The 11,288-nt window shown below is 32.7% G+C and overlaps 1 protein-coding gene across 1 annotated transcript; it reads left to right on the forward strand.

Annotated features, from left to right (window-relative positions):
* The first annotated feature begins 403 nt into the window (after positions 1-403).
* LOC143598939 (protein DOWNY MILDEW RESISTANCE 6-like) lies at positions 404-9,622 on the forward strand. Its single transcript, XM_077077022.1, has 4 exons — positions 404-716; positions 1,126-1,373; positions 8,929-9,253; positions 9,326-9,622. Exons 1-4 carry the CDS (start codon positions 519-521, stop codon positions 9,566-9,568), a joined length of 1,014 nt encoding a protein of 337 aa, XP_076933137.1. The 5' UTR covers positions 404-518; the 3' UTR covers positions 9,569-9,622.
* The last annotated feature ends 1,666 nt before the right edge of the window (positions 9,623-11,288 follow it).

Below are 11,288 nucleotides of genomic sequence, written 5' to 3' on the forward strand. Positions count from 1 at the left end.
AAAGATACGTATTTTATTCATTTTAATTCGAGTATGTTATTGCTATATTTTTTCAACTAAAAAGATAGATATGTTACGTATGGCTATTCACGGTCGGTTTTATGTTTAACGTGTGAGCGCAACCATTAGTAACAATTTTTTATCATCAAAACCAAAACTAATCCGTTGAAAATTGAAACCGAACCATTACCAACAGTTTAGTTCCGGTTTGTTTTAATACGTTTCAATATTGCCTTTCACCGAACCGTCAACACCCACAATTATTATGTGATTATTAGAGTCTATGTTCAAATACCCGTTGTATCACATAAACACTCATCTAGTTAATATTAATATAGAAACCAAGACTATTAAAAAATACACACACTTTTAAATAAACGTTAAGAGTCAACTCCCCAACCTTATATATACATGTCACATGCTACACAATTTCCTTGCAATTTCCTTCACTTCCTCAGAATCTTCACATCGGTCCCACAAATCTCACAACCGGTACCACCACCTTCCTCCGTCCACCCATGGCGGGAAAAGTCATCTCCAGTGGTTTTCACTACACCACTTTACCCGAAAGCTATGTTCGCCCGGTCAACGACAGGCCGAACCTATCTCATGTGTCCGAATGCGACAACGTGCCAGTTATTGACATCGGCGGGGAAGACAGACACCGGATTAGCCAACAAATTGGCGACGCTTGTCGCCACTATGGCTTTTTCCAGGTTTTTTCTAACGACTAAATTTTTGCACTCTATAGAGTTTGAACCCATGATCTCGTATTTCACGTCTTAACCACCTAACCACCCTAACAAAAATAAACTTTCTGACTTTTGTACTTTATTTATTTACTTTTTACATCACTTGTAAAATTTGTTCACTGTTTAAAAAGAAACAAAGTCTTATCTAACTCTTTGATATCAGCAGTTAACTTTTTCACTGTTTGTTAATTATTATCATATAATAAATCACGGTGTAATACTAAATTATTATTTAACTCTTTCTGACTTTATATTATTATTATTATTATTACATCACTTGTAGGATTCGTTGTCCGTTTAAAAAAAAATCAAAGTTTTATCTAACTCCTTGATACCAGTAATTAACTTTTGACTGTATATTAATTAATATCAGGTAATAAACCACGGTGTCCCGGATGAATTAGTGAAGAAAATGGAACAAGTAGGAAGAGAATTCTTCCAGCTGCCAGTGGAAGAGAAGATGAAGCTGTACTCTGAGGATCCGACAAAGACGGTGAGGCTTTCGACGAGTTTTAATGTCCAGAAAGAACAAGTTCATAACTGGAGAGATTATCTTAGGCTTCACTGTTATCCTTTGGAGAAGTACTCTCCTGAATGGCCTTCCAATCCTTCTTATTTTAAGTAATTACTCTTACTCTCTCTACACAAATAAATATAAATTATAAATACACACACACCTCTATATATATATATATAGTTTTGAATAGACAACTAAACGTACAAATAATAAAGAGTAATTACAATTTAAAATAAAGTAATTATGTTACAAAAAATAAAATAGTGAAAAATTACTCTAGTTCAAAAGTTATAAAATAATAAGAATTACATTATTGTTATAACAAAATTACTCTAGTTATTTGTACACTTTTTAATCATGATAAAAGTCATTTGTATTTTATATAAACACTTTGTATACACACAAAACTAAACGTGAATTAATGAAATCTAGCATTAAGTTGTACTAAGAGCGGGACGATTACTATATTAGAGATAAATATTAGATTCAAAATCGACGCTTCAAATGAAAGAATTTGAGTTCAAGAGTTAGAATGACAAATTTTCGGTGACATTTGTCAACGTATCTTAGAGTCACTGTAACTTTAAAAAGAGAAAGAAAAAGTTACTCTCCATTTAATATATATACGACACTTTCTAATCTCTCGAACTTTATCTGGTTGGTTTATTTATACGTGTCAACGTATCTTAGAGTCACTATAACATAAAAAGAGAGAGAGAAAAAGTTACTCCATTTAATATATTCGACATTTTCTAGTCTCTCGAACTTTATCTGATTGGTTTATTTATAAGTTTGACAACTTTTAGGTCAACTATGTGTCAATTCACATCTATATGTATGCATTGGGGTTTTAGAAGTATATTAGTAAATTAATGAGATTGGTAGTAACACACCATTAACACTTATAACACTCATACATGACTAGATGAGAAGATAATGTTGATAAAACAGTAAGAAACAAAAATATAAGTTATAGATTATTATTATTATTGTTGTTATTATTATTATTATTTTACTTGTTTATTTGAACAATTAAATAAAATTGTTTGGTTAAACATTTAAATCTTAAAATTGTTGGGTCCATGAAAAATTGGACAAAAAGAGGAAGCAAAGAATATAGACCTTTTACGTAAAAGTTTGTCTATGTGATTTGTATCTTATTATATAATAATTAATCTATAATAATATATAAAAACGAAGACATAAAAATCCTAGGTGTCGCGATATGGTCGCTCCCATTTTTTTTAGAGTCACCAGATTTGCTTGATTTTTAAATGGAGGTTTCTCATGCATTTGACCCGAATTCACGGGTATGGGTCTCATCAAACCCATATATTTCTTAAAAGGTTACAAGATCTCAATAAAATAAAAACTAATCTCATCAAATATTTGATATAAAAATCCTATAAAGTAGAGATATACTAAATATTAATATCTGATTTATTTAAAAAAGATATATATTATTTATAATTAAAAACTAATTTTATAGTAAAAAAAATAAACGGGTTTTTGGTCTCATCAAATCCATATAGCTTTTAAAACGGGTTATAACATCTCATTTATTTGTGAAACAATTTATCATCAACCCATAAGTATATTATTAACTTTCATACAATAAAAAAAATAATAATTTAAAAAATTAATAAATATTAAAAACAAATAATATAAAACAACCCCCGTAATACGGGAGATAAAAACTAGTTAATTGATATATGTATAACAGTAATAACATAATGAATTCCGCTTAATACATTTTGACAATATAATTATGCTAAAATTCATTTTATAAAGATTTTTTTTCTTCATTTTTCTGAGACTTGAACTAAGTATTTTTGAGTGTTTAACAGACTGTCTTTATCAAATGGCCGCCAACTTTAGAACGGCAAAAAGCATGCATGCCAAACTAAGTTGCATGCTTATAATTATTAAATATGCGAAATAACTTCCTAAATCTGGCGTATTACATTTGTATATTTCTAAGACTTTTCACATTATTATTAGTAAGATTGATAAAAAAAAAGTTGTATAATATATGTGTATGTATATGTGTGTGTGTTTTTTGTTATATTTTTAAAGACTGTAAATTACTTTTTTTTTACCTTTTATTTGGTAGAATTAACATAGTAAAATACTTGGATAAAAATTTATGGTTTCAAATTTGACCAAGTCTACATGTTGCCTGATCTAAAGTTTGTGGCAAATTCTGACAGTTGGAGATCAAGATAAAGTTATATTTTTTAATTTTTTTATTGAATATTTTTGGAGCATGTGACGTCAGAAGACTTTTTAGTTATGATGTCATATAAGCTTTAGTTTTTAAATTCTGTTTTAATATATTATAACTTTCAAATTCAAAGTACATATGGTTTATATATTTATCTATTTCTTCCTGCTATATTCGTACACCACTTAAATAGAAGGCAGTCCTCACCCTTTTTAGCTTCAAATAGAAGTGAAGGTTGTGATATGAAGAAGAAGAAGTAGCATGTGAATCAGTCAACATGTTTATAATACTTACCTATTAATAGACTTCATGCATCATTCAGAGGTGTCATATCTTAACCAGGTACACCTACATCTGATTAATTCAGATTAAGAGGCTACCAAACAGCTCCAAAAGAAGATGAATGATGTGAAGGCAACGACAGTGAATCGATAAGCAACTAAGGTGATGTGGTGAGCGGTGCCCATACTCGATAGTCTTAGATAAGAACTTCTAAAACCTATTAGGCTGAGGGGTGTGGGGCTTCAACGGAGGCGCTAGAGCCCCTCCGCTCGCGCCCCCAGGCGCGACCACCACACCACCAGGCGCTAGCGGGGCGCGAGCACGAAAAACAAAGCAGGCGTGATGGGGTTAGCGGCAGAGGAGAGCGTAAAGTAGCCTTGGGAAGGGACAAAGAGCCGTTGGTAGTGTTTCAAAGAGCCGTTGGCTCTTATTTAATTAAAAAATAAAAACGTTTTTCCCTATATAATACCCCATTTCATCCCATTTTTATACCACAACTTCAAGCCTTCACCCAAAATCAATTCATCTTCTCAACTTTTAAAAAAAAAAATGTCGTGGTACTCGTCTGATTCCGACTCCTCCGAAGAGGATGATTTGCTTCTTCATGTAGGGGGAGTTTTGACCGCAACCGTGGTCGATCTCTTGCAAAATCAAGCCCATCAACCTCGAGTCCCGAGGGTTAGAGCACCACCTCGTGATCGTGATCGATCGGGTGCTAACGATACTTTGATTAGGCATTATTTTAGCTCTCAACCGGTATACGAGGAGTCGGATTTTCGAACTCGTTTCCGAATGAGCAGACAATTGTTCACGCGTATAGTAAGTGATTCAGAGGCACGGTATCCTTTTTTTCAACAAAGGGAGGATGCTAGGGGTCTCCCCGGTTTTACATCTCTTCAAAAATGCACGGCTGCTATCCGTCAATTAGCGTACGGCATCTCGTCGGACGCTTTGGATGAGTATTTACAGATGTCGAAAAGGGTTGCACGTGAATCCCTTCATTTTTTCTGCCAAGGTAAAAAACATTAATTTTAGTTTTTTTTAAATATTTATTACATTTTGTAATATATATTATATGTTTATAGATTATTTTATATACGTAGGAGTCATATCGATTTACGCTCGGAGATATCTGCGTAAACCTACAATGTATGACATCCAACGCATATATGAGGTGCACGCAGAAAAACATGGTTTTCCTGGGATGCTAGGTAGCATCGATTGTACGCATGTTGGATGGGCTACGTGTCCAACGGCCTGGCGAGGTCAGTTCCACCGTGGTGATCATGAAGGGCCGACCCTTATACTTGAGGCGGCGGTGTCACAGGATCTTTGGTTTTGGAATGCTTTTTTTGGTGTTGCTGGGTCAAATAACGACCTTAATGTTATCGATCAGTCACATTTGATCAACGACCTTATCGACGGGGTTGAACCACCTCAATCTTTTGTTGCAAATGGAGAACTCTTCAAGTACGGGTACTATCTGGTCGATGGTATTTACAACGAATGGGCTTTGTTAGTTCAAGCTTTTACAGATCCAATCGCCGACAAACGGAAGTATTTTACGAAGAAGCAAGAGTCTGCTAGAAAAGATATTGAAAGAGCTTTTGGAGCTCTGAAAAAACAATATTATGTACTGGCGAACCCGATACGTTATTGGACTCGGGAGAGGATATCGGACGTCGTCTACACGTGTCTGATCCTACACAACATGACGTTAGAAGACGAGGGCAAAGCTATCTGCCAAAACTACCAAGGTGACATTCCGCCACAACCGTCGACAATCAGTGATCAACAAAGACTTCATAACATAGCAAATATCAAGAGCCGTGAGATACACGGGGATCTTCGACATGAGTTGGTTGAACATTTGTGGACGAGGCGACCCGATGATCTTGTATTAGATTAGTGTTATTATTAAGTATTATTGTTTGTTTAATTTTTAGTATGTTTTTTTTGTAATTTGAATTTTAGATATTAATGTGTTTTTTTATTAATGTGTGTTTTTTTAATAATTTATAAGTTTTTTTAATAATACGTTGTTTGAATATATTTATAAAAAAATAAAAAAAAAATTTTTTCGCTGGAGCCCCTCCACACCAGGGGTCAGGGCTCCAACGGGGGCTCCAACAACCCCCTTATCCAGTTTCTCTCTCTGCCACACGTCATAATATTATTGGCTGGAGCCCCCACTAAAGCCCCCATTAGAACCCCCCACACCCCTCAGCCTTAGTTGAGGGGAGTTGAAAGAGAGGAGAGAGGAAGAGAGAGATGAGTTTTTCAGGAGTATGAATATGTAAGAAAGAGAAGTCCTCTGATAAATAGGTGTTTGGTAGAAAAATACATGATAAACACACACCTATTCTTAAAGCTCTTATACAATTTTTATTAATTCTACATTTCAACTTGTGATTTTATTAAAACAAACCAATTAAAATCGTTTATTATAAGAAAAATAAAAATAGGGCTTTTTTTAATCAAAATCTTTAATAAAAACCAAATAATTAGCATTAAATATGAGCACATGGCATTTAAATATAAAAAGAAAAACGAACGATGGAAAACACAGACACGTTCATGTGGAACCCACTTAATCATAAATGAGAGTGGTTAAAGTGTATTATGATAAATTTCAAAGTTTTTATTTATATATATTATGGATATTTTTTAGGGAACTACTAACTAGACACTCATGGTTACTTTCTACCCTAATCTTATAATATCACTTTATTTATACCCTTAACTACTCATAAACCACAAAATTATTGACAAAACCTATCCATAAATACCCGAAATTATTTTGTTTAATTTAATTACACACAATATAAACATAGATTGATTAAATGACAAATGTCTAAACATATATTTGAAGCCATGTTAGGTGGCAACCATGTTACCACAAGAGGTTTAATACTTGTCATGGGGGTGCCAAGTCCCATCTAATATGTTATTTAAATTTATTTGTATTATGTAAGTCAAGATTTAGTCCTTTTATCCTATAAGGTTGTCCAGTCCTTTTTATCCTATAAGGTTGTCCAGGGCAACCTCGGGTTAGCCTCGTCTATTCCCGTACACCTTTTATTAACGAACTATAAAATCCGGTCACTCGGGTACACTTATTGGCAAAAGACCAATCACATCCGCGTTCACATACATCGGTGGTAACCTGGCCCGCCACCAATGTCATGGTAAACCAATCGCCCGAAGGCCACTATGGTAAAACATATGGGTCGCACATGGCGTTTTGTCACAAATGAGACTTGAACAGTGCTTTCCAAAAAAAGTCATGTGGGCACCGCTAGAGTACTACTCCTTTGCTTTTCCATACACCCAACATTCTATTTTATATTTCTGATGTGTACGAATAACTTTGAAATACACAAATCTCTTATAGTCGTTCTTTCTTTAACCAAACTAGGATTTTAACCGTAGAATTATTCAAAAGCTAAAAGAGCCTTTATCATCCAGCAGAGAAAGAACAAGCTATGTGTTTCTAACTAATAATATAAGTGTGATCAAGGCACCCACCTTGTAAGGAGCGAGCTAGTGTGGGTTGTTTCTAGCACGTGCATTATAGTGAGGTGAAATGGACGATGGGGTGGTATGATGAGGTGAAGTTAATAATCTTATTTAATAATAAAAAATAAGTAAATAAACCATCACTGTCTCACGCCGTTGGGCGGTGTCGTTTCGGCTTTCACTGCCACCTTAGCGACATTGCATAAGCCACATAAGATAGCTTGATATGATTAGTAGTAAAATTATAAATTATATGAAGTAAGTGGGTTTTTATTTTTTCTTTTATCTTTAAATTTAAAATTATATTAAAATTCATTGTTTGTTTTCTTTTATTTTTAATTAAATAATATTTTCTCTCTTTCACTATTGATATCCTAAACTATTTCATGTATTATAAAAACCCCACTTAAAAAATAGAATATGATGTGAATGCTCTAATAACGGCCAAAAAAGTTTTATATAGATAAAAACCTTAATCATTTATTTTTATATAAAAAAAATAGTTCCACCTTAACTATACTTCAAAAATATTTTTTTATACTTTGTCAACTTGCTAATTAAATATAATTTAAAATAGAGAATTTTATCATCTTTTAATTTGGGTATAGTGTTATTATACAAAATTTAAAAAACGCCAATTTATTGTCGATTCTAATTATGCATAATTATATGTTACGTAATCACACATAATACTCCATATACATGTGTGTGCGAGCGTGCGTGTGTATTACTTGGTGGGATGCTACCTGTTAAGCTGAAAAACCGTACGAACTACATGAGCTCACCAGTCAAGTTTTGGCTAGTTTATGCTTTTTGCAAACAAGCTAAAGCCGAGACATGGCTCATTTAAACTCTTTAGCAAATAAGATCGAGCCAAGCCCTATCCCTTATATTTGTATACGAGTCGAGCTATGGTCGCTATGGTTCCTAAAAGTTGACATGAACCGAGCTGAACTCAATCTCAAGCTTCAATGACTCTTAACACCCCAAGCTCAGGCTCGCCTCGCCTCAGCTTACCCACACCTCTATTTTTTATTATGAATTTATGATAAGTAAATTATACGAATGTAAGTATTCATGTCAAAATACACGTGTCACACCCGCGTTAATATAATATTATTATTGTTATACGAGTGGCTAGGAGCCGACTCCATTAATCCACCACCATCATTCCATATGAACGAGCCAACTAAATCACTCATTTATTAGTCGGTCACTGCCTTTGTGACACTTTTAATTACAACCGTTGGATTAGACTATTTTGTATTTTGTGACCATATTAATCGTCGCAAAAATACATTACTTTCAATCAATTTGGTCAACTTCGTGTATTGACAACACCCCACACGGTATGCCGACGTAAGACAACAAGACACGTCTTGACATCACCCTCATCATATTATTATTATAATTTTATATTTATATAAAATTATATATTTTTGTTTATTAAATCCTATAGGCTTCATTGCTTCAAAAGTCATGTTTGCTTCTAGTCACTCTCCACAAAACCATATATTATTTATTCATCTCATATATTTTATGTTTAGATGGAGAGTTATGATTGAATTTGATATATGAATATTTTGTTAGTTGGCTAATCGTTGTCTTTGTTATAAATAAATTTATTTTTGTAGGGAATATGTTGGGAATTATTGTACGGCGGTACGTGAATTGGGAATGAGGATACTTGAGTTTATATCCGAAAGTTTAGAGTTAGAAAAGGAACGAATAAATATGATATTAGGTGAGCAAGGACAACACATGGCCATCAACCATTATCCGGTGTGTCCTGAGCCTGAGTTGACATACGGGTTGCCTGGTCACACTGATCCTAATGCACTAACTATTCTTCTTCAAGACTCGCTTGTGTCAGGTTTACAAGTTCAAAAGGATGGTAAATGGGTAGCTGTTAAACCATGCCCTAACGCGTTTGTCATCAACATTGGCGACCAACTAGAGGTGGTTTACATTTTTGTGATTTTGGTCGGGTTGAGTAAATTTGAATGCTAACTAGTTTTTTTTTTCTTGTAGTCTATAAGCAATGGTGAATACAAGAGCGTGTGGCACCGGGCCGTAGTTAATTCAGACCAACCAAGAATGTCAATAGCTTCGTTTTTATGTCCATGTAATGACTCTATTCTCAGCGCTCCTAAAGAATTAATAAAAGATGGATCAAGGCGTGTTTTCAGAGACTATACGTACACGGACTACTACAAGAAGTTTTGGAGTCGAAATCTAGACCAAGAACATTGTTTAGAATTCTTCAAGAACTAGCTATATTTTCTTCACACCATCCATCCCAATATGTTGTCAACCTTACGTCCTAATTTGTTAGTTTATAATAAACTTGAGATTGATAAATATGTTGATCAATAATGCTTTCGATTATTTATGAAATGAGTGTTCCAATACTGTTTTTTTCCTCCTTATTATCTGTACATAAATAAATAAAACATCATCAAAACCAACATTTTATTTAATCTTTTATCATTAAATATATCACTTATGATAATATAGTAGTTGCCCCATCGTTTTAAACACAAATTGAAAGTAATATGATCTAATTGACACAAATTGAAAGTTAAGTGACATAATTAAGACAAAAAAAAGTATGTGAATAACATAAATAGAAAAACTAAAAAATTTAGTTACTATTTACAATGTTTTCTCTTATATTCACATGGTAATCAAAGAAAATAAAGGAATGGATTGAAGGTTGAAAATATTTTTTTTAACAGCAAATTTATTTCCATCAAAATCCATATAACCTTGTACTTGTAAGAATTTGAACTCTAACACATTTATTTTTGGAAGGGTGAACACCTCCATTTTGAAAAGATTGACAACCGAACGTTATTTTATTTACTTATTATTATTATAATGTTACTATCATCATCTTTTTTTTCTATTTGTTTGAACGGAAACTGAAAGTTTGATTTATGTTTTTGTTGGTTTGCAACCATGTCAACCTTCACCCTACATGAGTACATATAGTTGAAAAGAGCCTAAGTTAGATTACTCTGTCGGATGCCGCCTTAAGTATTATATATAAACCATCTAATAAGCTTTTATATATTAAACAAAGTTTGGCTTGTAGTACTAGAATAATGAGTGGCATATCAGAAATTTTTTTAAAAAAGGTTTATTATTTTTAGATGTTTCAATTTTATAGTGTTATATATAAAAGTTGAGTTAGGAAAAGTTATAATAAAAATACAATACAATAAAAAAAATAATCGCTAGAAATTAAAAACCACATAATATAAATACAATAATATTTAAGAATTAATAAAAGGAAAAGGTAATTTAATTAACTACCTGGATTGGAGAAAAATGAAAGGTAAAGGGTTTGAACCTGGTTATAAAACCACTCCATAACTTGTCCAATCTGCTGAGTTATTAAATTAATATGTCGTTGAGAAAAAGGTTCACTTCAGTTTTTTATACACGTTTCTAATAAAATTTTGAAACTCAGGTTCTAGTAAATCCTTTCCTCCTATGTAAATCTACCCATGATATAGAATGATCCAGAAACGAATTAAAAATTATCTTATTAGGGCGAGATGGGTGCTCCACTAAACTACCCAATCTTCTACCAATCTTATAATGACACGTCATTTACCCTATACATTATCCTAATGGGCAATTCTAACCACACTGCTGGTGTGGTTAGAAAACCGCACAAGACGCGACGGTAAGGAGTAAACGCGGCAGTGTGGTCAATCAATCAAATCAACTATCATCTCACCATTTTAAATCAACATATTATTATCATTAATATTAATATTACTAATATTAACCTAAGTTGATAATTATAAGAATTTGATTTATATATAAATTTGTTTTATTTATATGATTATGATTATTATGATAAAAAATGATATATATTTAAATAAATATAAAATAAGTGATTTTAGTCTATAATATTAGGTGTTGGCTATTTGTTTAAAAAAATATTAAATGAAATATACATCTTCATTTTGCTTTGATTTTT

Source organism: Bidens hawaiensis, unplaced genomic scaffold (assembly GCF_021521415.1).
Source record: "Bidens hawaiensis isolate Kalapana, Puna unplaced genomic scaffold, B.hawaiensis_p1.1 tig00051294_1, whole genome shotgun sequence".
In the NCBI taxonomy this organism is placed as follows: domain Eukaryota; kingdom Viridiplantae; phylum Streptophyta; class Magnoliopsida; order Asterales; family Asteraceae; genus Bidens; species Bidens hawaiensis.